This window comes from Aethalodelphis obliquidens, unplaced genomic scaffold, assembly GCF_003676395.1.
Source record: "Aethalodelphis obliquidens isolate GAN/ISIS:26980383/991018 unplaced genomic scaffold, ASM367639v1 scaffold14, whole genome shotgun sequence".
NCBI lineage: Eukaryota > Metazoa > Chordata > Mammalia > Artiodactyla > Delphinidae > Aethalodelphis > Aethalodelphis obliquidens.
In genome coordinates, this window is record NW_020837958.1 from 12,996,514 (window position 1) to 13,023,863 (window position 27,350).

The window sequence follows — 27,350 nt, forward strand, 5'->3', positions numbered from 1 at the left end:
CTTGGGTGGTCTGTGCACAGCTGGGGCACAGTGCGGGAGCCAGGTGGCAGTGCAAGCATTTACCCAGTAGATGGCGCCCAAGCGATTCTTTCAGGCCCTTTAATCCTGGAGGAGGAAGGCTTCCTGCTGAGCCCCGTTGTAGCGCCCTGGCATTTTTTCCTGAGTGCCATATAGAACCTTAGAAGGAAAGAGGAGTGCAAATGCCAGAAGGTATCAGCCTCTTTTATATTTGAGTTATAGAGCATTCAGTACTGAGCAGTCGTGGTAGCACCTTTATTTGCTCCCTGTCCTTGACAATGCTTGTCACAGTTGGTATTAACCTAACTACTTAGAGTCTTAAAATCCATTAGGTGATTGATTGATTCATAACCATTGACAAGTTCCATTAACCAAGAGAATTGGAGAAGGGCTGGAGGTCACTGAGCCCAGGAGACAACTTTCTTCACATCTTCCTGGCCAGGAAATATTGGTTTAGTGATCTCAGAATATTCAGGCTAAGAAGCTGATTCCTTCTTTCTCCAACTTTCTATTTTGAAAAGTTTTAAATACACAGAAAGGTGAAAGAATACTTCATTCATCCTTTACCTGGATTTACCCATTATTATTATTTTCCCACATTTGGCCTGCTCTCTCTTCTTCTGCACTATGGATTCATGAATTTTCTTTTTTTCCACATTTAATAGCGCTACCATCATTTTTTAATGCTCAAATTGTCCCAGAATTGGCCACTGAAGACCCTTTAAGCCCACTTCATCACATCATTCACTGAGCACTTCCTTGCTTCTTGGCCACCGTAACCCCCCACCCTCTCGCAAAATGTTTCAAGTTCACCTTGATTGTTTACATACAGGTCCCGGAACCAGCCATTTCTCCACGAATCCTGGTTCCTTTTGTGGGGAATGGTATTTAGGAACTGTGATCTGGTGCTGGCCATGAGAGACACTGATCTCTAAAGTCAAAATCAAGGCTTCCTTTCAAAGCTTCTTAAACAGGAAAGTTGAGTTCTTAAGTGGAACCACTCTGCTGACTTCCAGAGTGAAGTTTATTTAACTTGGCCTTCAGACCAAGTTCCTAAGCCACCAGATGAGATGAGCGTGAGAGGGCCCGAGAGCCACCCGGATGCCATGCTTCTAGGTAGCACTGAAGTGATGCCAACCCTTCGGGCCCCAAAGGATCTAGGGAGGTAAGAAGGTTAGGAAAGCAACCTAGATGAGAGAGGATTTATGGGGAGAGATTATAGGCCCTTAAAACTTTTTTCTTTTCTTAGTTATATTATAGATAGAAGCAGAGGAGCAGAGGAACTGGCCATCAGCTGTGACCAAAACTGATTGTGGGGCTGGAATATCAGGCTGGTCCTTGAGCCATAACCAGGAATGATCAAGAGCAAATGAGAGAGAGAGAGGGAGAGAGGGAGACAGGAAGGGAAGAGAGAAGGGGGGAGAGGGAGAGAGGGAGGGAGGAAAGGAGGGAAGAAAAGAAGGAAGGAGGGAGAGCAGGAGGGAGAGGGGGAGGGAGAGAAAAGGCTCACAAATCTGTGTGTGACCGATTTACTGATTTAAGGAGCCCTCTTCCTGGGAGAGCATAGAGTCACCTGGGTGGAGTTACTGAAAACTGGCTCATCTTCCTCTGGGCTTTTGTGTCCTGACACTTCCAGGAAAGGAACAATGCCCAATTAGGAACAAATTGGGGGTGGTATTATGTGGCAGTTAACAGCTGGGCTTGGAACCATTAGGACCTGGATTTTAATCTCTCCCGTGACTTTGGGCAAAGTTACCCAATCTTTGTAAATCTCAGTTTCCTCATTTACAAAATGGGGAAAATAATAGTGCCCCCTCAGAGGATTTTTGTGAGGGTTAACTGAAATGCTGTCTATAAAATTCCTTAACATGGAGTCTGGTATATAGTAAGTGCTCAATAAATGGTAGTTGCTATTGGTATTATTACTAAATCAGAGCCTTGAAGGGAGCTCTTTTTCTTTTTCTTTGTTGGGAAGGAAATCAATGTAGGGCCAGAGAGGAAGAATAATAAAATGGAACTTCCCAAGGTACAAGAGAATATACACTGGCCATGAGGAGGTTATCTTCTCAGGACCACTGGTATGGGGGGACGGGCTTCAAAAGTGGTTTGATTGGGCAAGGAGATGTTCGATTTAATCCGGCATAGTCATTCATTCAGTTAACAATTAATTAAGCACCTACTCGATGCATACAAAGGTGTGAGCAAGACAGACAAGGTCCCTGCTCTCACAGAACTGTGTCGTGGAGGAGACAAACATTTAAACCACCATTATAAAGTATCAGATTGGTTGGGAATATAGGCCAAATCACAGGATGAGCCATGAAGTCATTCCTGGACATCTAATGAAGACCTGAGCCCCTGACAAAAGCCATCACTTAGCACTTATTTTGAACCAGGTATTGTTCTAAGTACCTTCACGTACAAACTCATTAATCCGCATCACAGCCTTTTATAGGTGAGGGCATTGCGGCACAGAGGGGCTGAGTAACTTTCCCGCTTGCTGTCATGCAGCTGGTAAGTGGCAAAGCCAAGGTGCCAGTTCAGAGGCTGGGCCCCAGGGCCCAGTCTCTCGTCCTCTATACTAAACCGCCTCTTGATGTGAGAGGCCCGTGAGGTCCTCACTCCGAGTGCCTGTCTGAGGGCCTAGCAGGTCAGGGTAGGATGAACCAAATCACATGGAAGGTGTGAGCTTCCTTGTGGCTCCTGGTCCTTCCCATGTCCTCATCCAGGCTTTTGTTCTGCCATCAGTGTCGGAGCTCCTGGGCCTACAGGCTTTAGGGCTTCAGCCCATGATGTAAAGAGGCTCCTAGGAGCCCTGGAGCGGTGGGTCAGAACCTGAGCTGTCACCTGTGATTCCTGTACCAAATTTGTGTCTCAGATCCAGACAAGACTCGAGACGCGACAGTATTAGGTGCCATTTACGGAGGGTTTCTGTGTACCAGGCACTTTGCTAAATGCTCTACATACAATATCTATCTCATTTAATCCTCAAACAAATAAGAACTTATCAACAACAACAACATGGTAGCAGGTACTCCTATTATGCTTATTTCCACGTGAGGGAACCTTGGCTTGGAAAATCTAGAGAACTTGTCTCGGGTCCCACAGCTTGGAAAATCTGAACTGAGATTACGACCTGGTCGGGCTTCCAGGCTGCCCCTTAACCATTGTGAGTCCTGTCTCCTGAGTGCTATTTGAAGGAGGAAGGAAAGTGCAAGTGGCTTTTTAGGTCAGAATGCTTTCTTTAGTCCTTCCCCCGCCCCCATCCAAGAGGAAAGATTAAAGGAAAAAAAAAAAAAAAAAGCACTGCTTCTCAGAAGTATGTTGTGTCTCTCTCCTGCCTCTCCTTCCTTGCTTCCCCAGCTGGAGATAACAAGACTTGTCTGAATGCTGGGGGTGTTCATTTTTGCTGGGAACCTTCCGCTCTCTTTCTAGTTTAGCAGTTCATGAAGGTTTCCTTTCAGCTCTGTAGAGGCAGAGTCTATCCAGCTCTCTCTCTTGTCTGGGTTTGTAGCCAAGGGGAAAGATGGGGGAGGGGGCGGCCTTGGAGATGAGTCCAGGATTCGAGATCCCAGGGGACAGTCTGGCTTGGCTGGCAAAATTCCCTGCAGACACACACACGCGCGCGCACACACACACACGCACACACACATACACACACCCTCTTCCCCTGCAGCAAGACATGGTCAGGGAATCTGAGCACTTCGTCTGGGCCATTGCCTCTCTGGTCTTTCAGACTCAGGACCACCTGCTTGGTTGGCCAGCCGTACTTCCTTGGCGGGGACGCTCACCTGTGTTCGGTGTTCTGCCCTAGACAGAGGGTGCAGTGAGTCTGCCCCGCCCCCGGACCCTCGGACTCGGACGCCCACGTGGAGTTGGGAGTCACTTGGTGTGAGGAGGGAGCAGAGCGCCTTCTTTTCCCGGTGCCCAGTACCCTCCCCCCAGAGCACATCTCTGAGAAGTGGCCTCTTTGTCTCTGGCTGGTTGGAACTTGTCCCCACTCCTGGGACCGACTCTGCCCTCCCCTCTGGAGTCAGAAGGAAAACATCATGAGGGACCGAGGCGTCACATGTGGCCGGGAATCCTGGCTGCTTCTGAAGGACGGCCCCTGGGCCCCAGGAACAAGTGGTCTTGCATCTCAGGTGGCTGGGGGCCAGCCCCCCGGGGTGGGTGGGGCTCCCGGCCCTCCGGAGGCCGCACGAGACCCTGGGGCTGGCCAAAGACCGTGTGGTCTTGCCAAGAAGACCTTCCTGGGGAGGGGCACCAGCTCCCCGTGGACCTGCGGGGTGGGAGGGCAGTGACACTGCTGTCTGATTCCAGGGAAGAAACGAGAAGCAGGCTGGCGGCATCTGCTGCTGATTCCGACTTGGGGTCCCTGCAGGAGGTTTGCTGCGGAGCTGGGATTTAACACCTTGTGGCTGGGAGGCTGCCAGTCCCAGAGGGGCGGAGACTGTGCAGGAAGGTTTCTTTTTTTGTCTCTCACACCCAATGTATCACTTCCGTAGCCGGGCAGCAGATGGGCGGATGGGGGCCATGAGGAGTGTGAGGTATGCAGGCAGAAGGCACGTGCTCTTCCAGAAGTTGGGGGCTGGGGCAGAGATTCAATGTATTTGGGGGACGGGTGGTGGTGGAAAAATCCTGCTGCTTCAAAACCGAGTGGGAGAAGGCTGGGTCAGGAAACCCTACGACAGTTTAAGGCACTAGCAGAGACCCAGCCTTGGTACTAGACAGATCCAAGTTCAAATCCCCGCTCTGCCACCAAGTAGCAACAGCTAACATTTGCTGAGTTTTCTGCTCACTGCTTTCCATGTGCGTGATCCGATTCAAGTCTCGCAAAACGTATGAAGTAAGTGCTAGTTACTCCCATTTGGCTCCGGTCTAGTGAGGTTCTGCGAGATGAAGAAAATTGCCCAAGGCCACGCAGCCCCGTGACGCTAAGGCTGAGACTCAAACCAATGACAGCGGGACTCGGGAGTCCCGTCGTAACCACTGCTCAGCAGTTAGAACAGTCGTCTGCAGTCTTCCGACTTCCTGGCCATCCAGCTGTGGGGAAGTCACCTAACTTCTCCCATCCTTAGTGTTCCTGTCTGGGGACTGGGGAGATGAATATCGTTCTCCCAGGTTTCTTGTGAGGATTAAACAAGAGAATTTGTGTAAGTCTCTTAGCCAGTCCCTGGCCTGTCACAATATCATCATTCATTCATTCAACAGCTCTTTTTTGAGCACCTGTTATATGCCAGTTTCCATTCTAGGTGTACAAGCTAGAGAAGTCCCAGCTCTACCAAAGGGAGTAAGCAGATAAGCTAGATAATTTCAGATAGTGATGTGTGTTAAGAAGAAAACAAAATCGAGCAAAAGGCAGTGACTGTAGAGACGTGAAGGTCCATTTTAGCTGGGTGGTCCAGGAAGTTTTCTTTGAAGAAGCAGCAGTTGAGCTTAATTCCCAAAGGAAGGAGATGTGGAAGAAGATGAACCTTGTAGGTTAAGGGAGCAGTGGGTGCAAGGCTTGGAGCTGGGACAGAAAGGAGGCCGTGTGTCTGGAGCTGCATGAAGACCAGATGGGTGGTGGTAGAAACCGGGCAGAGGGCAGGGCTGGGCGGTCCGTGAGGCAGGGCCGTGGATGCTGTGGGAAGGGGAGGCACAGTGGCCAGCCTTTGGAGGGTCGAGTCGAGAGAGTAATGTGATCTAATTTATTTATTTAAAGGTGGCTTTGGCTGCTACGTGGAGAATGGAAAGTTGGGAGACAAGGATGGATGTGAGGAGGCTGGAATTGCAGAGAGAGAGAATGGAGGCCTGGCCCAGACAGGAGCCCCACATGGAAAGTGGTGGAAGATGTTTCCCATGTGGTACTGGGCAGCAGCAGTAAACGTCCTAATGATGAGATGACTCACGCTGCCTAGCACTCCGTTTTGCAAAAGTCACACGCTTCAGACCTCACAGCTTGTCAAAAGCAGAGTTTGGGCTGTATTCCTAACACTGTAGAATTATTACTAACATCATCCTGCCATGAGGCACCATCCACTGATGTTCATATTTTTCTTTTGAGCAATGAGAATTTATTTGGGGGGGTTATTGAAGATAACCGCATGTCCAGAATTTATGAGGTTAAACTGGGTTCTGTGTAGAACAGGGTTAAATACACTTTTTCTGTAAAGGGGCAGATGGTAAATATTTTCATTTCTGTGGATTCTCCTGTCTCTTTTTGCAGCTGCTCAACTCTGCCATTATAGCTGGAAACTGACCTTAGACAATGCATTAAAAATGGGTGTGGCTGTGTTCCAATAAAACTTTATTTAAAAAACAGGCAGGAAGCCGGATTTGGCCCATGGATCATAGTTTGCCAACTCTGGTAGAAAATATAGTTTATTTACATGACCCAGATAACATTTTTTTCTATAACACCAATTCAAGACATTTCCCCCAAACTCTTTTGTAAAACTAAGGTGCATCTTACACATCTCTGCTTAACACTAGAAGATATGATATAATTTAATGAAGACTCTGTTCCGTGGTTTTCAAATCTTGGGGATTCCTTGGAGGTAACTCAGGAGACCAAGGTGATAGTGAGAGTGGAGGGCTTGGGGCCCCAGCTTCTGCTTCAACCAGGAGCCCCTCTTGGATCCATTTTTAAAAATTAAATTGGTGGTCTTCATAAGAGTTTGTCTGGAAAAAAAAAGGGCTTGGGAGGTAGAAAAAAATTGAAAACCACTAATCCAGTCCAAATGGTTGGAGTTCATGTCCCCCTGCAGGTGTTTATCACATAGTTGCTCACAGAACAAATTAATACATACATTTTCTAAATGGATGGAGGGGGGTCAGGAAGGAGTTGCTTTGGGGTTATATTTGTGGGGTAGCAAATGTGCAGGGAACACAGACCAAAGGGTCTTATGCAGATTTAGACTCTGGACAAAGGCCACAGTGTCCCATGTAGAGCTGCGGGGAGGGCCTGCTTTCTGAGCCTGGTAAGGTGGCAGCAGCAGGCTGGCATGCGGCCGTCTTAGAGAGGCAGGGGAGAGAGTGGCTTGGACTTTACGTCCAGACACAGGTTTAAATCTCTGCTTTGTCACTTAGTAGCTAGACAAGTTATTTATTTAATCTCTGGTTATCTATTTTTCCATCTGGAAAACTGGAATGGTACTACTTCTCTTCTCAAGCTGTTGGCTGGATCAGAGGAATTAACAATTCACTGCCGATTGCCTAGCACGTTGCCAGGTGCCTGAGAAGTAGAAATATCCTTCTCCATTCTGTTCTCAAGGGTGTGGGATGAGCTCAGGGGCTTTGCGACCTTTTACCATCTCTTTCCTGTTGACTCCAATTTCCATTCCCCAATCTTCTCTTCTTAGGATGTGGCCAGGTTCTACGAGTCCCAAAGGGCCAGATTTTGTTGGAGAGCTACCCCCTGAATGCTCACTGCGAATGGACCATTCACACCAAACCTGGGTTTATCATCCAGCTAAGGTAAGGGGCTGGGGTCAGAATTGTTGTTGTAAAATTACGAAACACAGTAACAGGACCAAAGTTGTAAAATTACTAAACACAGTAACAGGACCAAAGGTCCTGGATCCTAGTGACCAAGGGCTAATCATCAGAACTTCATTTTTAAAAGCAGAAAATGTATATTAGAATCTTTACCTCTCAGTGATTTTGTGGGCTAAGGCCTGGGTAAAGCTATAGTCAATTAAATGTTTGTCACTCACTGCCCAACGACAGTGAGGCTCAGGTGACGGTGACCCAAGGATAATACCAACACAGCGGGACACCGAGAGCAATCTATCCCCCAACCCCCAGATCCTGACCAAGCCTTCCTATTCACTCAGTACCGGACTAGACTCTATGGGAGGGAAGGGAAGAAATAAGGACGGGTCTAGCCTTCAAGGGATTTGCCCTCTAGGCTGGGGTTCATGCTCATCACAGCCCCTTTCATTGCTGTTCTCAGAAGACAGCCACCGCCCCTGCAGCCAATGAACTGATTATTTCACATGCGTGGAAGATAAGCTGATTCTTCTTATAGAGCTTTGGGGCCCTCACAAATGTGACTCATTTGTGCCACAGTCCAAAGTACAGACCCAGGTTTATTGTAAGTATAGATAAATAACATGAGTGCATCCTGGTTCGCGAGGCCTCCTCACTGCTGCATCCAGGTGCCTGAAACAGGGCCCGGTACACAACACAGGTGCTTGGTGGATTCTTTTTTTTTTTTAACATCTTTATTGGGGTATAATTGCTTTACAATGGGGTGTTAGTTTCTGCTTTATAACAAAGTGAATCAGTTATACATATGTTCCCATATCTCTTCCCTCTTGCATCTCTCTCCCTCCACCCTCCCTATCCCACCCCTCCAGGCGGTCACAAGTCACAAAGCACCGAGCTGATCTCCCTGTGCTATGCGGCTGCTTCCCACTAGCTATCTACCTTACGTTTGGTAGCGTATATATGTCCATGCCTCTCTCTCGCCCTGTCACAGCTCACCCTTCCCCCTCCCCATATCCTCAAGTCCATTCTCTAGTAGGTCTGTGCCTTTATTCCTGTCTCACCCCTAGGTTCTTCATGACATTTTTTTTCCTTAAATTCCATATATATGTGTTAGCATACGGTATTTGTCTTTCTCTTTCTGACTTACTTCACTCTGTATGACAGACTCTAGGTCTATCCACCTCATTACAAATAGCTCAATTTCGTTTCTTTTTATGGCTGAGTAATATTCCATTGTATATATGTGCCACATCTTCTTTATCCATTCATCCGATGATGGACACTTAGGTTGTTTCCATCTCCGGACTATTGTAAATAGAGCTGCAATGAACATTTTGGTACATGACTCTTTTTGAATTATGGTTTTCTCAGGGTATATGCCCAGTAGTGGGATTGCTGGGTCATATGGTAGTTCTATTTGTAGTTTTTTAAGGAACCTCCATACTGTTCTCCATAGTGGCTGTACCAATTCACATTCCCAGCTTGGTGCATTCTTGTTGCATAAATAAAGTTGAAAGAAGGGCTCCCTGCTTCCAGTGTATCTTCTCTCCCCTGGCAAGCACCTCTGCTCTTCCTCTCTAGGGAAGCAGAGTGGCCCACTCTCCCCTGGGACATCTAGGGACATTGTCCACCTAGCTCTTCCCTTTTCTAACCAGTGGGGAGGTTGCCGGTGATGGAAATCTCTAATCTTCTAGGGCACAGGCTTTCAGTAGGTGTTTTCTGGGTGGATCAATGCACCTGGAGGTTACCACATGCCAGCTGGCTCCTCCATGGTGTTCTGTCCTTCAGGAGGGGCAACACGATACCTGCTTGGGAAAGATCCGGCAAATCAGGTCCCCTTCTCAATCCTTCTCATCAAAGCTGCACTTAGTAGCTGGTCTTCTTGCTCCCCCAGGTCCTGGGGTTAAGCTTCTTTAAGTGGACTTTCCCAGAGGAAGGTTAACTCAAGGAGGAAGTGAGAGGCCACACAGTTCTGCTGAATGGGCTCCAGGCTGGGTCTGGCAGGATGATAATGGCAGGTGTTAAATGCCACATGTTAACTTTTCAGCAGCTCAGGGACCAGGACCAGTGGTCCCCTCAGGGGCCTTTAAAGAGCTTCTCAGGAGATACAGGATACAAAATAAATCCCCTCCCCCTAACCCCGCCAAACAAAAGTCCAAAATGGTGGAAGGGTTGAGAAGCACATCACCTGCCCGGGAAAGGGCCCTAGGGATTGGAAATATGTAGATTTCTTTCCTTCCAGTCAAACCTGGACCTGCTGGCCAGGGATAATAGTAAGGACATAAATACTCTGAAGCCTAGTGTTCAGCCCAAAAGCTGGCAGTCATCCCTGATGCCCCCCTTTTCCATCACCTCCCACAGCCAGGTCATCACAAAATCTACTTCCTTACTTGTAAAATAATCTCAAGTCCATCCACTGTCTCTATTGCCAACAATTCCTTTGTTTTCTGGTTTCCTTGCTTATTGTCTGTCCCCCAGATCCGAACTCCATAAGGGCGGGCACTGTGTCTACTTGGAGCACTGCTGTACTTTCAGCACCTAGAACAGCGTCTGACACAGTGCAGACCTGCCACAAATGTGTTGAATAAGTGAACAAATGAATGAATGTAAATACAAGTTGCAATGTCTCATGTTTCAGTTTCAGAAAAAGCTGTGATCTCTGTTGGGTGGTGGCCTTGTCCCCCCTCCTGCCCTTTTTAGACTAAGATACCAAAGCCCAGAGAAAGAAGTAATTGCTCAAGGCTCACAGTGAGTTGGTGGTGGCATCTGGATGAGAAGTCAGATCCTTACATGCTACAGCATGTTTCACAAAGTATGATTAATAGGACGTACACTCCCTAGCAAAAGATTTTGTGATAAACATCTTTGAAAAATAAACACTAAGCACACTCAGTGATTGGGTTTCTTTTTCAGTAAGACCTTTAAGAGCATTTAGAGTATCCTGATTGTTCTCTAACTCTGGCTCTTGAAGTTTTTACCCAAGGTGGTAGAAATAGCCCAGGTCCCAACTTTTCAGGTTGTAGTTCTGAGCTCTTCTGTCTGTGCCTAACTTCTCCAAACTGTGAGGGACAAGATACAGACGTACATTTTGTGAACTTGATACTTAGGCATTCCCTTGGGAATCTTCTAAAAAATGTCTTTTCCTCTCTTGCCCTGGGATGTGACTGCCTCTTTTCTTATCTCTTGGAAATGGGAGCTTAAGGTTACCTTCTGCTTTTTTGATCTGCACCCCAGTATTTCCAAACCTAAGACCCCTTTAAGGTAATCACAGATATATCAGATCTCTTTCAATTCTGAAATTTTGATATGGTGCTACTTTTTCTACTCTTTGGGGCAAGAATTGTTACCAAGAGAATAATTATCTTCTGATCCTTCCGTCAGACAGAAGAGCGTGCAGAGGGTTTTTTCCTTTACTTGGTCTTGCAAGACAACATACTCTTTTCCACTCTCCAGTTGTAAAATTACGATAGAGTATCCATTGTCATCTATTCAGCAATATTTGTTTAGTCTCTATGCGCCATGCACTGCATTAGGCACTAAGCAAACAGTGGTGGAATAAGACAGGTGTCACACTCTACCCTCGAGGAATTTGCAGTCAAGGGGAGGAGACGGGCATGCGCACACACTCACAAAGTCAAGGAGATAAATATGAGAAATTAAAATGTAGCTACGCATTATGAAGAAAACAATGGATCTCCTTTAGAAAGAGTTGTCAGGGAAGCCTCTTTGAGGAGAGAATATTTAAGCTGAGACCCGAGGATAGGAAAGAACCAGCCACGCAGCCTGAGAGGAGAAGTGCTCCTGGAAGAAGAGCCAGTGTGTGCAGAGATTCTCCGAAGGGACTCCCCTCACCTGGGCGTGTGCGTACACACACCTGCACACAGAATACCTACCTACACACATTAAAAGAAATGTATCTGACCTCAAGTCCTCCAGGACCATTGTCCTATCGCATCAGGCCAATGACACCACTCTTCAAGAGACCTGTTTATCATCTGGCCTTGAACTTGCCCAGGGGTGTAAGGACTATCTGGGGCCCACCTGTTTCCTGCTGTCACCCTCTCCACCCACAGGATTGTCATGTTGAGCCTGGAGTTTGACTACATGTGCCAGTATGACTATGTCGAGGTCCGTGACGGGGACAGCAGCGACAGTCAGATCATCAGGCGTTTCTGTGGCAACGAGCGGCCAGCTCCCATCCGAAGCTCGGGTTCCTCGCTCCACGTCCTCTTCCACTCAGATGGCTCCAAGAACTTTGACGGCTTCCATGCCGTCTTTGAGGAGATCACAGGTAAAGGCCAGGGAGACGAGTGTCGCATTTTATGGCTGTGCTCCAGACAAACGTTCCTTTCTGTGCACCCCCCTTCTCCCTGCCCAGCCTTGTTAAAACCCAGCGTGCTGGGTTCTCAGAAGCAACCTGCACATTAAGAAGGTAGAGAGAGGAGCTTCCCTGGTGGCGCAGCGGTTGAGAGTCCGCCTGCCGATGCAGGGGACACGGGTTCGTGCCCCGGTCTGGGAAGATCCCACATGCCGCGGAGCGGCTGGGCCCGTGAGCTGTGGCCGCTGAGCCTGCGCGTCCGGAGCCTGTGCTCTGCAATGGGAGAGGCCACAACAGTGAGAGCCCCGCATACCGCAAAAAAAAAAAAAAAGAAGGTAGAGAGCAATGGCAAGGGATATTTCAGAAACGCTCACTAGGACCAGAGCTAAGAATTATTAACTCCCCTGTTTAGATGCTGCAGCACAGAGAGACCAGGTAATTTGTCTGTTGTTGCACAGCTCTGGGGATGGAACCAGGGATCTGTACAGTTTGGCTCTAGAGCTTCTATTAGGGGCTGTCATGGTTAAGAGCATTAGCTTTGGTCCCTAGCAGATTAAGCCGTGTGGCTTGGACAAGTTCTACTTCTCTGGGCCTCATGTTCCTAATCAGGGAGTAAGGACATAACCCTAGATCCTGCTCCGTTAAGGAGGTGCTGGAAGACAGAACAGATGAAGAGCTTAGCACAGTGTCTGGTACAGAGGAAGCCCTCAGTAGCCGCCTTGCCCCAGGCATGCCCTGAGCCTCCCTTTGTCATCTTTCAAATAGGTGTTCAAAGTCTTAAACAACATAGGAAATGCCACATACTTTATGAGTAACTCTGAGTCTGACTTCACCTCCTGTCCTGTTCATTTAGGAAGTAGGATTTGGCCAGAATGAACAAAGTGCTCAGTCCTCAGAGATTGGATTGCATCAGGTTTTACAAAATAAACTCGAGCTGGAAGTTCTATTATTTTAATACTGAATTTTAAAAATTGCAATTGACCATTATAGCTTCCTTATGGAAGGTGTGATACAGAAGTCTCAGGAAGGGAGGCGGGCAGTAGTGGCATCCGCCCTGTCCTTTCAGCAAGACCGGCAGACAGCCCACCCTCCCCAGCCTCCTCGCGCGGAGAATGGTCCCACAGGAGCTCTAGGCAGTTGCTCCCGTGTGACGGCCTCCTTCCGGGATGTCAGTCTCCTCTGCAGCTGCTCAGAGCCTGGGAGTTCTAGAAGCTTTGCTGCTGTGGTGCGGTCGGCCTGTGGCTGAATCCTTGCCCCTCGGTGACGCCCTACCAGCTGAGGCTGAGATGCATCTGGGGGTGTTTATGGCAGTCAGCAGTTGGGGGCAGCAGTGGCTCGCCAGCCTGTGACCCTGTGACTGAGGGGAGAGTTAGGAGGGTCTCTTCTTCAACCTCCCCTGGAGAACTCTGGAAACTCTGGTCTCCATTGTCAAACAGTCAGACAGAGCTCTTCCCGTTCCTCAAACACCCGAAGCGTCCCGCCTGTGCTCAAGTTACTCCCTCTGACTAAACCCACCTCCCAACTCCTGCCCATCAAGTCCCACCCTTCAAGGCCCTATCGGATTTCTCCTCCCGTTGAGCCTTTTCCCTTGTTCTGATGGGCTGTGGCTTTGCCTTTTTCTGAATGTCTTCTAGCACTTTCTCTCTTTTCTGACACTAACTGAATCATGCTTCAGTTTATAGTCACTGCCTACTCTTGTTCCAAAGGCTCTGATCTGGTGAGTGGGAGCTCCCGTTCAACTTTGTATCCCTCCAGTGCCTTACACAGAGCAAACACTCGATTTGGGTTTGTTGAACTTGACCGAGTGATATATTTCTACACCAGGGTAAATGAATGTGGAATTGGTGGGTAACAAGCAGACTAGTGTTTCCCAAAGTGTTCTCTGTAGAAAAATAGTCCCCAGGACACTCTGTAAAATGCAGTCTCTCAGGTCAGATAAGCCTGTGAAAGGTGGGATGTTATGTACATTCTTAGAAATTCACAAGGCACCTCAGAATGTGGAGTGTTCCGAGAAGTTCTGCAGTAGAGAATCTGGTTAATTATCATTTAACACCAGTAGCATTTCCCCACCCTATCTGAGACCTTAACTCTCAGTATCTCAAGGGACTACTGTTTACAGAATGCGTGTCTGAAACTTCTTGAGTACACTTTCACTAGTGTCATGAAGATCATCTTCCGGTTCCTTTCCCCCAGTATCCCGGATACTGAGCTTCCTTGAAAAAAAAGATGATCTATTACCCAAGGCTGCTGTCTCCCACCGAGCGCCTACAGGAGGGGGTGAAGCCCGCCTCCGCTTTAATTGTGTGGTGCGCCTGTGTGTGTTGTCTCAGACTCTTAAGTGTCTGGAGCATACTTCTGGGGCCTTGGAAAACATCAGATAACATCAGCAGCATTTGATTAATGAGCAGCTGTTTTAGGCAACCTCAAACAATGGTAACATGATATCGATAAAAGGAGTTAAAAAATTGCAGGAAGACTGACGAACAAGTGAAAGACCGGAGGCTTGAAGAAACGGACTCACTGCCCGGGGCACTGAGAGAAGTTGCCTTTTCTCTTACAGCCTGTTCCTCGGCGCCGTGTTTCCATGACGGCAGTTGCCTTCTTGACAACACCGGATCTTACAAGTGCGCCTGCCTGGCAGGCTACACCGGGCAGCGCTGTGAAAATCGTGAGTTTGCCTCCAGAGTGGGAGTTAAGGTGTCACGTGGGGCTGGCATGGAGAGGGTTTGGGGAGCTTGCCGGGGGCGTCGTTCCCTGCTGTCTACCGTGGTCCCTCCAAGATGGTGGATAATGTAGGCTTTGCCATTGAGTGGATCTCAAGAGGGCTGGGCTACCTTTGAGTCAGGATGTCTGGAACCACCCAGTTTTGTCCTCAACTGCTGCAGATAGCTCTCAAAAAGATAACGCCTTCAGTGGCCTTGAATAACATTCCTAGCTCAAACACAGTGAGAAAGTGTCAACGGTAGAAAGCCACCATCATACACCCACCTGGGGCCCAGAGTCTGAACTCCCTGTCCATCCCAGGATCCAAATTTTGGAGTCATGCCAGCTATGGAATTCCACACATCGTTCTCTAGGACGGCTCCCCTTCTGCTGTCACCACTCAAGTCCCACCTCCTGCCTGAGCTGTATCCTGGCTGTCCCATTGAGTCACCCACATTCTCAGACACAAGTCAGAAGCAGAACCATAGTAGTATTACTGAACCAAACGTGGGTCTGCTCGCCCACGTGCAGTGAAGCCAATCTACTGACACCGGGTTGTGGTGAAGGAAAGTGCGGCATTTATCGTAGGGCACCTACAAGGAGTCCAGGACAGCTAGGGCTAGGAAAAGCCGGAACTCCCCGAAGAGTTTCAGCAAAGCATTTTTAAAGGCCAGGTGAGGGAGGGCGGGTCACAGGGTATGTGATCAGCTCGTGTACAATTCTCTGATCAGTTGATGGTGAGGTAACAGAGTGGTGTCAGAGGGATAAACATTATCAGTCCTTAGGTGCCGGTAGGTCTGGGAGCTACATGCCCATGATCATCAAGTAGTTAATTTCTTCCACTTGGTGGTGGTTTTAGCATCTGTAAAACAACTCAGGAAATGTGCACCAGATACTATTATCTAGGTACTTCAGAGAGGAGCTACAGTGGAGGATATGGGGGGGGGAGTCTGTCCCGGGAAGGGTCCAAGGGTCCTGCTCAGGTACAGTAGCCCTCATTAACTCTGGTTCAACCAAACAGCAGAAATAAGAAGAAACAAACACAAAGGAATAACTCACTCAGAAGCAGGTAGAAGTTTCTAATTCATGTTCTTGAAAGGCAGATCATGACTCTTCTCCGATATTAGACTCAGACTTTTGCCAGAGGAGAGAAACTAGAACATGTATCTGATGGGGCAAATCCATTGCCCTGGGGAAGGGTACAAATGCTGACCACTGCCCATGGCAGCATGAGGTGACATCCAGCCCAGTGGTGCAGTACCCAGGACTGTGCCATTGGCAGAGAGGAACTTAAAATACACACTATGACTAGGAATCACCTATCAAGGGTCTCTGGTAACCGAGACCCTGTGTGTGTCCTAACAGAAGTTTGAGACTTAAAACAGGTACCACAAACTGCAGCTGTCAACACGGAATGAGACGTTTGGAAGAACAAGAAGAATCAAAATGTGGGGAAAGCCAAGGAGGGCAGCTAATGACCTAGGCAGGGTTCCCCTGAAGCAAATCCTGACATGCGGATGTGTGTGGACATGCCCCCAGGCGAAGCTGGTAAGGGAGTGTGGAAGCTGGGCCAGGAGGGAAGGAAGCCAAGCAGAGTCATGATTTCAGGCAAAATCCCAGCCTTAGTGTTAACAGGCAATGGACTCTGGAATGTGAAGTACATCTCAGACTGTGTCCTGGCTTTAATGCAAAGCAGCTGGGCTTTCATAGCCCAACTGCAATCGGTGATTGCCTAAGGGCTGCCTTGGGTGAGCAGGACATGCTTAAGTTTCTACGCTGTGTGCCAGAGTGGTTCCAATAACCCTTGAGCAGTGGAAGAGTTGGTAGGTGCAGGCCATTGGAAGTAAAACAGTGTAGACTGGGCGGGGGAGAGAAGATAAAGGGCATCCGAGGACAGAGCACCAGCAGTGTTTGCTACCATCACTTCTAACTAGCGTGCACAGGTAACTTTGGGGTCATCCTATGTGTACGGCCCCGGGCGTCCCCGGGAGTTCCCGACCAGCAGGACAAATCCTTGTGAGTCCGAGGAGGAACCTGTGGGGGTTGAAAAAAGGGGGAAGGGCAGGAGACGCGAAAGAATGGAGGCAAGACAGAATCCTGATCAAGCCTCAAACTTTTATTGCTGCGGTAGCTGTATTTATACACTGCAGAGAAAGGGGGGCGGGATTCAGAATGAGGGAAGTACTTGGCTAATCATCATTGGTGCTGCGTGCGCGGGCTTTCATTTTAGGCGCGAACTTCTATCTCATAAATCAGGAAGAGAAGCAGGGTATCGGCCATCTTCTAATGGCGAAAACTTCTTGGCTCCCAACATTTCCTCCCTTTTTATTTCTTTTAAGGAGGTGGGCATTAACCGAGTGAGGGAGTAGTGACCTGAATCCTCCCGTGGACAAGGTATGTGTGTCCACACTCATCGGCTCTTGGTATCTTTTGGGGAGGAGAGGCAGAGCCAAAGATAATCTTAGCTACTAAAAGCCAAAAACAATGTTTAGATACCAACCTCTATCATAATTCAGGTATACTCACAGGGAATAACAGAGATTACCTTGTATATACATATATACGCGTTTTCCCTTGTGCATGCTTTGCTGCCACACTCAACTCGGTACCCATACCCTCCATCAAAGAGGGGGGTAGGCATGTCTCTGTTTCATGCCGCTCCAGTGGAGGGGCAGCCAGAATCATCCTTTGGTTCTGCTTCTGTAATGGCGAGGCGATGGTAATGTATCAGGTTAAATTTTGAGGCAAGTGGGGAGTGCTTTCAGCCTGTCCAACAACCAGCAAAGATGACAGGATCAGGGTCACAACGGATAGCTCATGTCGTCTCTGCCGCTCTTTCAATATTAGGAGGGTCTCCATCTTTTTCTGAAAAAGAAAAAGAAATACAATCTCAGGGAAAAGGGCCCTGGGTAAAATTTATTACTTTATAGAACTTATAGGTTTAATAAGGCGCTCAGGCAACCAGCGTGCTCCACCTTCTTTGGTATTATATACACATGCGGATCCTCTCCCCCAGATGAGGAGTGGATCGGGTCCATGCCATTTAAAGGTCAAAGGGTCTTTCCACATAACTTGTGCATATTGATATTTAGTTTCTTGATGCCAAAGGCGATCGGCGGCAGATCTACCATTATTATCTAATTGTAAAAAATTAATTACAAACAGGGCATGACTAAGAATATTTTTTGGGGAATTTTTTGTAGCGGTTAAATCATTATTTTTAAGCTTGGAAATGGTATTTTTAAGGGTTTGATGGGCTCTTTCTACTATGCCTTGACCCTGGGTGTTATATGGAATTCCCGTAAGATGTTTTATTTGAAGCCGGGTGCAAAAATCTTGGAAAGCCTGGGAGGTATACCCAGGCCCATTATCTGTTTTAATTATTTGAGGCTTGCCTAAAACTGTAAAACATTGGAGCACATGTGAAATAATGTTTTTTGTGGCTTCTCCTCCCTGAAGGGAGGCATATATAAAGCCGCTAAAGGTATCAATGGACACATGAATAAATTTTAATTTTCCAAATTTAGCAAGATGGGTAACATCCATCTGCCAGATTTCATTAGGTAATAGACCTCTTGGGTTTACCCCAAGATGTGGAAGAGGTAAAAATGTAACGCACCCTGGACAATTTTTTACAATTTGTCTTGATTGTTCTCGAGTAAGCTTAAACATTAAGCGAAGAGTATGTGCATTAACATGATGTAGCTGATGAAATTGAGTAGCTTGAGAAACAGAATCAGAGGTTACGGTGCACATCAGGCGGGCATTTTTATCAGCTAAATCATTGCCCTGAGAGAGGGGTCCAGGAAGATCTGTATGAGCCCTAAGATGATCAATAAAAAAAGGCGCTTGTCTTCGAAGTATAAGACTTTGAAGTTGTTGAAAAAGGGGAACAGCATTGGAAGAGGGTTTAATATATGGAACAGTTTCTAAAAGGGGGACGGACAAAGCTATATATGAGCTGTCCGTATATAAATTAAAGGGGATATTCTGTAACATCTCAAAAACCTGAAGAATGGCAAAAAGCTCAACAAGTTGTGCTGATAAAAAGGGGGACTGTACCCTATAGGGCTGATTATTTATAACAAATACAGCAACACCGGATGATGATCCATCAGTGAATACTAGGGCAGCATCTCCCAGAGGAACAGCAGAAGTGATTTTGGGAAATATAAACAGATGTTTTCTAGCAAACTGAAGGAGCTTATCAGGTGGATAATGATTATCAATATTACCCTGAAAGGAGGATAAGGAAACAAGCCATTTATCATCAGTTTGTAATAACCAACCAAGCTCTTCTTTGGTATAGGGGAGAATCAAATGATCAGGATCTCTGCCAAAAAATTGAGGCTTTTTTCTCTGCCCAAAGTAAGAACCTGTGCTACTAAGGAAGGGTAGGTCTTAAGCACTTTATTAGGAGATACGGACAAATGTATCCACAAGAGGGGATGATCTTGCCATAGGACTCCAGTGGGTGTATGTGCAGTGGCACAAATAATCAAACTAAAGGGACGACCATAATCTAAAAAGGTAATCTGTTGACATCTAATGGCCTTTTCTACTAATTGAAGAGAATTTTTAGCCTCCTTAGTCAGCCTACGGGGTGACAAGGGATCTGATGGCCCTTGTAAAATTTCGAATAAGGGTTTTAACTCTCCCGTAGTAAGTTTAAGATACGGTCGTAGCCAATTAATATCTCCCAAAAATTTTTGAAAATCATTGAGGGTTTGCAAATGTGATACTTGTATGTGTATCTTTTGAGTGGTAATTATTTTTTTGTTTAATTCGAAACCAAGATAATAGTATGGGTCTTTTAATTGTACCTTATTTGAAGCAATTTGAAGGCCAGAGGAAGCAAGATTATCTTTTAAATCTTGATAACACTTAAGGAGTTCATCAGTTGATTTTCCAGCCAAAAGAATATCATCCATATAATGAATGATATAGATACCAGGCCAACGAGCCCTAAGAGGGTCTACAGCTTGTGCAACAAATTTTTGACATAAGGTGGGGCTATTGGCCATACCCTGCGGGAGGACCTTCCATTGAAAACGTGGCATTGGGCCTTTAAAATTAATTACTGGGAGACTAAATGCAAAACGCTCTCTATCCTGAGGATGGAGAGGGATAGTAAAAAAGCAATCTTTAAGATCAATAATGATTTTAAAATAGCCAGCTGGAATGGCAATAGGAGAAGGCAAGCCAGGCTGTAAAGCTCCCATAGTAAACATTGTTTTATTAATTTCCCTAAGATCTTGGAGAAGTCGCCATGAGCCAGATCTCTTTTTTATCACAAATATAGGGGTATTCCATGGCGAAGCAGTGGCTTCTAAATGTCCAGCGGCCAATTGTTCCTGCACTAACTTTGTGGCAGCTGTAAGTTTCTCTTCTGTTAGAGGCCATTGGTCCACCCAAACGGGATCATTAGTTTTCCATCGTATTTTGTCCGCATGGGGCACAGGAAGGTCAATGGCCGCTAAGAAAACGGCGAACTGCCTAGGCCCTGGCGATTTATGTTAGATGCCAGGGAAATAGGTCGTGTAATACCCTGATTATTTTTTCCTAAGCCTAAGCCTGGTAGAAACCCTTGGTTTAGCATTTGTTGGGTCACCACCTCATTGGGGCTGGCCATGATTAACTTTAATTGTGACAGGATGTCACGTCCCCAAAGATTCAACGGGATATGTGGCAAAATATAAGGTTGTACCTGTCCAGTATTACCTTCAGTATCTATCCATGTAAGAACTTTAGAACTCCGTTTAGGATTGGTAGAATGTCCTATGCCTTGTAAATGAGTTATAGACACTGTACAAGGCCAAGAGGAGGGCCAATATTTTTCCGAAATAACTGTTGCATCGGCTCCTGTATCGACTAAACCCTCAAATTTCTTTCCATCTAACCACAGGGTTAGGAGTGGCCTTTCAGGAGTAATTTGTTGGACCCAATAAACATCTGAGGAGCCAAAAGCAGCATCTGCTCTAGGACAATTAGTATGGCTCTTATTTAAAGAATTTAGGGGCAACAATACTAACTGTGCTATCCTTTGACCTTTAGGGATTGATATAGGGCCTTGTAAAGCAGATGCCAAAAGGGTAATTTGACCTGAATAATCATTATCAATAACACCAGGTATAATTTGGAGGCCAGCCAAAGCGGAACTACCTCTTCCTAAAATTAAACCAAAAGTATTTGGGGGCAGGGGGCCATAAACTTCTGTGGGAATTGGTTGTACTCCTTGTTCTGGGACTAATATTGAGTCGGTGGAGGCACAGAAGTCCAATCCTGCGCTTCTGGGTGTGGCTCGACAGAGGGAGCCAACATCTGGGTGCAGGGAACTTGTCCAGATTTTTGAGGAACAAACCGAATTGCCCCTTGGTTTGGTTCCAAGGAAGGGGCCAGGGGCTGGCCCCGTGAAAAGTTTCCCTGTTTTTTGGGGAGCAATTGGCCATTTATATCCGTTTTTGAAAAACATTCTGAAGACCAATGTTTGCCTCTTTTACAACGAGGGCAAACGGTGGTGGGAGGAGCCCGGGATTGATATTGGGGTTGTTGTGGGTTAGCCTTTAATGACTGTCCTTGTCTACGTAATGAACAATCCCGGGCAAAATGTCCAGGTTGTTTGCAATTATAGCAAGTTTTTTGTTGTTTATCTAGGACGGATGTATCTTTAATAAAATCTTTTAGAGCAGCTCCAATCGCAAGACCAACAGAATGGGAGGGACCAATTCCGGAGCACAACTTAATGTAATCAGCCAGGCTACCACCACGATGAGCCCGAAGGGCAGCTTGGCAGGCCGGATTGGCATTTTCATAAGCTAAATGTTTAACAAAGGCATTATCAGTTTCACTATCACCCACTACACGCTCGGCGGCGTCCGTGAGGCGGCTAATAAACTCACAATAAGGCTCTTCTGGTCCCTGGCGAATTTTTGCCAAGGAAGTTGTGGGCGAACCCTTAGGCGGAAGACGGCGCCAGGCCTTAAGGCCAGCATGTTGTATTTGAGCCAACAAACCAGGGGGAAAAGCAGCCTGAGACTCATTGGATTCATAGGGGGGACGGCCAAGTAATTTATCTCGGGTCCATGATCGGGAAGTTCTGTTTTCAGCATTTCTTTGGGCAGTTTCTCTACAATTTTCTGCAAATTCAGTGCGCCATAAAACAAAATCTCCCCCAGAAAGGGTGGCCCGAGCCAGGGTAAGCCAATCATTTGGGGTCAGCCAGCGATCGCTTAATCCCTCCAAGATTGCCAATGTATAAGGGGCTGTGGGCCCATAATTATTGACAGCAGATTTTAAATCTTTTATATGTTTTAAATTGAGGCGGTGATATTTATGTTCAAAAGGGCCGCCCCCAGAAGAATTATGAATATCTGGTCCCTCATCAGGTTCAGGAGATTCTTCTCCCTCTTCCTCTTCCCCTTCCTCACTATCTTCAGCTTGAATTTCACCTTGAGTGGGTAAATTTTGACTGCGAGTAACAGGGAAGGCTAACTTAATGGATCCTGGTTTTTGTCGAAGCGGGGGTTTATTGGGACCGTTCGAGACATTAAAAGAAGTAAGCTCCACCTCAAGGGCCTTAAGCTCCTTTAGGAGATCCAAGCGTTCCCGTTTTTGTTGTAAAACATCTCTCAAAGAGGAAATTTCCTGGGTTAAGGCCATCTTAGCCTGTCGAAGGGGATCAATCAGGGGGGCAATGGGAGCAGGGGCGCTAAAGGCAGGCATCTGATGAGGAGTATTATAAGATGGTGGAGGCTTCAAAAGGGGGAATCCCCAGGGATTATCATTGCGATGATAACGAGCAGCCTGCTCATCGAGAGTTTCCTGATCTTGGGGGGAAAGCTGGTCATCATTGGGATCACCCTTAATAGCAGTAAGGGAAGGATAAATCTTTGGGATAACTTTATCATCTGTGGGATAATGATGACCGGTTTCTGGAATTTTTGGGAACTCTTCATTTGAACCCATATCAATGGTAACGGATGGACAAGCTGAATGGAGACGAGAGGCTGCTTTAAGAATTGTTTCCCCGGTCTCTACAACCTTTTGGACATCGGGGTCAAAAAAATGACCCATGAGAATCTCCCTAATTAAATTCCAATACGAAAATGCAGTCACAGGCACTTTAGAAGGCCCAAAGGTTTGATAATAATCATTTAAACAATTTCCTACACGATTCCAGCATTTTTTATCTATTGTCCCTTCCTGTGGGAACCATGGGCAAACATCAGACAAGAACATAAAAAATTCACGCAAATCTTTTTTTTCTAGCCTTAATCTTCCGCATCTTGAGGGAATCCTCGATCCCCTGAAGAAAGAGTTCATGGGAACTCAATTCCTGTCCCATATTTATAGCTCCGCTTACCTTATCCTCAGGTCACGACTGCCGAAGGGCGGCCAGTCCTCCGGGGACCTAATCAAGCTGCACTTTCGAGTAAGTCTCGCGGCGGCTCAGTGGGTGCCTGGCCAGGCGTTCGTAAGCGTGCTACCTCCGTCAGGATCCGTTCCTCGAGCCCCACGTTGGGCGCCAATTGTGTACGGCCCCGGGCGTCCCCGGGAGTCCCGACCAGCAGGACAAATCCTTGTGAGTCCGAGGAGGAACCTGTGGGGGTTGAAAAAAGGGGGAAGGGCAGGAGACGCGAAAGAATGGAGGCAAGACAGAATCCTGATCAAGCCTCAAACTTTTATTGCTGCGGTAGCTGTATTTATACACTGCAGAGAAAGGGGGGCGGGATTCAGAATGAGGGAAGTACTTGGCTAATCATCATTGGTGCTGCGTGCGCGGGCTTTCATTTTAGGCGCGAACTTCTATCTCATAAATCAGGAAGAGAAGCAGGGTATCGGCCATCTTCTAATGGCGAAAACTTCTTGGCTCCCAACAATCCTATATATAAGGGGCCTGGTCTGACAGCATTCTATAAAGTTCATGCATTTTTTCAATTAATTTCGTGAACTTGCCTTGCAAACAATGTAGACAGAAGCCAGTTTCGGGAGCGTGTCCTTGAGTGTACATTTCATTGTACTCAAAGCACTCCTTGCTTTGGGGCGGCACAGCTGACCTGAGTGTGATTATGCCGGATTCTTAGAAAATGATGTTCTGCTTTGTGGTTCCTGCCTCGTTTAAGTTCACTGGGTTGTGTGCAAGGTAGGGAAGAGAAATGTTGCTTTCCCTTTGTTTCAAGAATTTGTATATGGAGTGATTCTGGAGTCTTGACAATGGCAAATCCTGAGCTCTACCCTTTAGATGCAGAGGGGGAACAAAAAAGGAAGGCTTAAATTCTTGGTGAACTAACTGTACGATATTAGAGCTTTGATAAATAAAGGTAAAATTGGAGTGAAGTTAAAACATCACCAAATAAGTCAAAATGCCTTTAAGAAGCTGGATCAAATCATGGAGGGGCGGGTGGAGGGGGGGAAGGAAATTGGTCCAAAAGTTTTGAGTAAAATATTTATGAGTAGCTTTTGAGCCAAAAAAAAAAAAACGACTTCTCATCATTGTTATTCTATCCAGCAAAATACCAAAACAAAACAAAACAATTAACCACGACGAAAAACACGTAAAATATGTCATTATGAACTGATTCCTAGCTTGGTTCAAAAACTGTCTCAAATCACTTTTGGTCTCAAATCACTTTCCGTCTCAAAACATCAGTATAGATGGTCAAGAGAATTCTTCCTAGCTACTTTACAAAATGTTGTTCAAAAACCGTGATTTCCGTAGTACCCTATAGTTGTGACTGGGTGAAGATATTGGTGGTGGATATCTGATATGCCATTTGCTAGCATCAATGTAGGGGACCAAATGTTTGATTATTTTCTGTAAGATTTAGGTCTATTTTTCCTTTTAGGAAATTCAGCATGAATTCCAACTAACTCAGTGAGGGAATGATCACAGTTGGCTGTGGCAGTTTACCTTGTAATTTTTGAACAAATGTTAACCATTTTTCCTGAGCAGTCTATCATCTAGAAAAAGAAAAGAAAAAAAAAACTATTGTTTTTCTCATGAGTATATCAAAAAACCGAACAAACCTCCCTGGAGGAAATTCTTTCAAAATTAATAAGAAACTGAAGCATTCTGGGATTCTCCAAATTCTAAATTGTCCAGATTGGACTAGGCATATGTTCTTTAAAAATGGCTTTAAAAGCGCCAAAGCCGGGCTTCCCTGGTGTTGCAGTGGTTGAAAGTCCGTCTGCCGATGCAGCGGACATGGGTTCGTGCCCCGGTCCGGGAAGATCCCACATGCCGCGGAGCAGCTGGGCCCGTGAGCCATGGCCGCTGAGCCTGCGCGTCCGGAGCCTGTGCTCCGCAACGGGAGAGGCCACAACAGTGAGAGGCCCGCGTGCCGCAAAAAAAGGAGAGGCCACAACAGTGAGAGGCCCACGTACCGCAAAAAAAAAAAAAAAAAGTGCCAAAGCCAGTATTAATGAGAATTGCATCTTTTGTTTATGTAGTACCAAATCTGATGAGGGGGAACCACTTCATAGTTGCTGCTTTCCTAACGGTTTTGTGGAAAGGTAGATGATCCTTTAAGCAAATGAAGGATTTGAAGTACAGGGTGCAAGACCCTGATCTCGGTCAAATTGAAAACGAGAGGCCAGAATTCCTCATTTCCCACGTTGTTCACAATCTCTCTGGCTTGATGAGACTCCAGATGATGGATCGATGAGCTGTGGTTACCATCCTGTCTCATTATCAAGTCCTCCCAGAGGGCTTCCCTTCCCAGGTAAAGCCCACCTGTCTCTCTTTTCTAGAGTCCCGATTGACTGTCTTTGTGTCTGTGTATGTCGGTGAGTGGGAGTGGAATAGAAATAGATTTTCTACTAAACTACAGAAGAAATATGTACTTGTAAAAACAATCAAACAGTACAGAGGTATATAAAATATAACAACTAGGTGAGTATCCTTCCAAACTTTTTCTATGACATGCAAACCTAGGTTGTCTATATGTTTTCAGCTGGGGGAGATTTTGTCCCCTGCTCCCACCCCCAGTGGACTTTTGGCAAACTGGAAACTTTATTGGTTGTCATAATAGCAAGGGGGGAGAGTGCTACTGACATTTGGTGGGTAGAGGCCAGGGATGCTGCCGTCCTACAATACACAGGACAGCCTCTACCACAAAGAGTTATCTGGCAAAGATCAGTAGTGCCAAGATTGAGAAACCCTGTTTTGAACAAAAGTGGATTAAAGTATACATACAATTTTTCAACTTTTTGTTTTCCGTGCTCATATCATAGATATTTTTTCCAGGTCATTCCTTGTTGGTCTCCCTCATGGGGGAAAGAAATGACTGCTCAGAACTCCATTGTATGGGTGTCTATACAATCATATAATCACTCCACCCCTTAAGATGGACTTGATATCACGTTTACTATTTTTACTATTATGAAGAAAGCTGCAATGAATAGCCTAACATATGTTTCTTTGCTCACATGTAGAGCTATGTTTGTAAGACAAATTCCTAGATGTTGAACTGTTAGTCCAGAGGGTACACGTATTTAAACTTCGGAGAGCTGTTGTCAACATGGCCACCAAAAGGTTTTACCAGATTTTACAAGATGAACCATTTTAAATGCCAGTCCTCAAAATAAGAATCAGAACTTGCAGGTCAGAAGCCAGGGTCTATTCTTGTCAAGCTGGAAACGGATTTATTTTAGAAGGAATTCTGGGGGTCTGAGGGGAGAGGTCTCGTTCAGGTTTTGTGTTGTCGTAGATGAAGAATAAGATACTGTCAACACAGGTTTGCCCTGTTCGGTTAGGGAGAGGGTGCAAGAGCCCCAAGGACAACCTTCAAGGACGGCTACCCCAGCCTTCTCCTCAAATCGTTTTACAAGTAGCAACAACCTTCCCCTGCTCCCAGGTGAACTCCTCTGAGAACAAAAAGAGGGGAGTGGCCCCTCCTCGGCTTTGGGGCCAAGCTAACCTCCTGCCAGCACCCTCCGTGACCCCAACCTCCCTGGGCCACCATGTAAGAAACTGGGGCCCCTTTCTTTCCCTCTGAAATTTCCTGTTTCTTTGTATGGAACACGAGGACAAAATAAGTTCTTGAGTAAACGGTCGGAATCTTGTTTTGAAAAAGTGGAGAGCGAGGGATTCATTGCCCCGCTCCAGTTTCCATGTTGCCTTTGTTCCTCTGGCCCAGTTGACGGTGCCGGGGTCTCCCCTCTGCATCCTAATGAAGGGTGATGAAACGGGCTAAATCTTGGGGCACAATGCTCATGCTGCAGGCTCTGACGCGCCTTTGAACACCACGAATCGGCTTCCACCAATTAAAGAAAAATGGTGTCTCTGGATTCATCGGGGTTTTGGAGCCTCAGAAGGTTTCCCACTAGCCTGTCCCAAGGACTGGGAAGAAAAGAGCCCAGGATGAGAGACACACTTTATACTTCAGCTTCAAAGGGCCAACCCGCGTTTCTCAGCAGAATAAGTGATTGGGAACTTTGGGGTTTTCAAGGAGACGTTAACACGGATGCAGCGAGGATGTACTGAGACCCCTAGTGGGTCACGATTGCCTCTCCCATCACAGATAAATAATGTGCCTCAGGTTAGCTGGAATTAATGCAAATTCTTGTAAGATCTCTTAGGGGAGGTATAGTAAAAATGGAATTATTTCACTGGCTTTTTTTACAGTTCTAAAGGCCTATTTCATCCTTAACATGTGGAAGACAGGTGCACCTTTGTTCACAGTGAGATGATGCAATCCTGGGTGAAGAGCTTGGACTCTGGTCAGAAAGACTTTGGTTTGGTTCTAAGCCTGCAATTAACCAGCCCAGTAGATCTCGAGCAGGTCATTCATCTCCTATGAGCCTCAGTTTCGCCACTTATAAATTCCAGGAAAATATT

The 27,350-nt window shown here is 46.5% G+C and overlaps 1 protein-coding gene across 13 annotated transcripts in view; it reads left to right on the forward strand.

Annotated features, from left to right (window-relative positions):
• PAMR1 (peptidase domain containing associated with muscle regeneration 1) overlaps positions 1 to 27,350 on the forward strand; it is a 172,879-nt gene that overhangs the window by 125,522 nt on the left and 20,007 nt on the right. For all 13 annotated transcript variants that reach the window (XM_027114998.1, XM_027114999.1, XM_027115009.1 and 10 more), the window contains 3 exons: positions 7,362 to 7,476; positions 11,565 to 11,782; positions 14,370 to 14,477. In XM_027114998.1, coding sequence (XP_026970799.1) covers positions 7,362 to 7,476; positions 11,565 to 11,782; positions 14,370 to 14,477 — 441 coding nt within the window. The remainder of the gene's footprint in view (positions 1 to 7,361; positions 7,477 to 11,564; positions 11,783 to 14,369; positions 14,478 to 27,350) is intronic.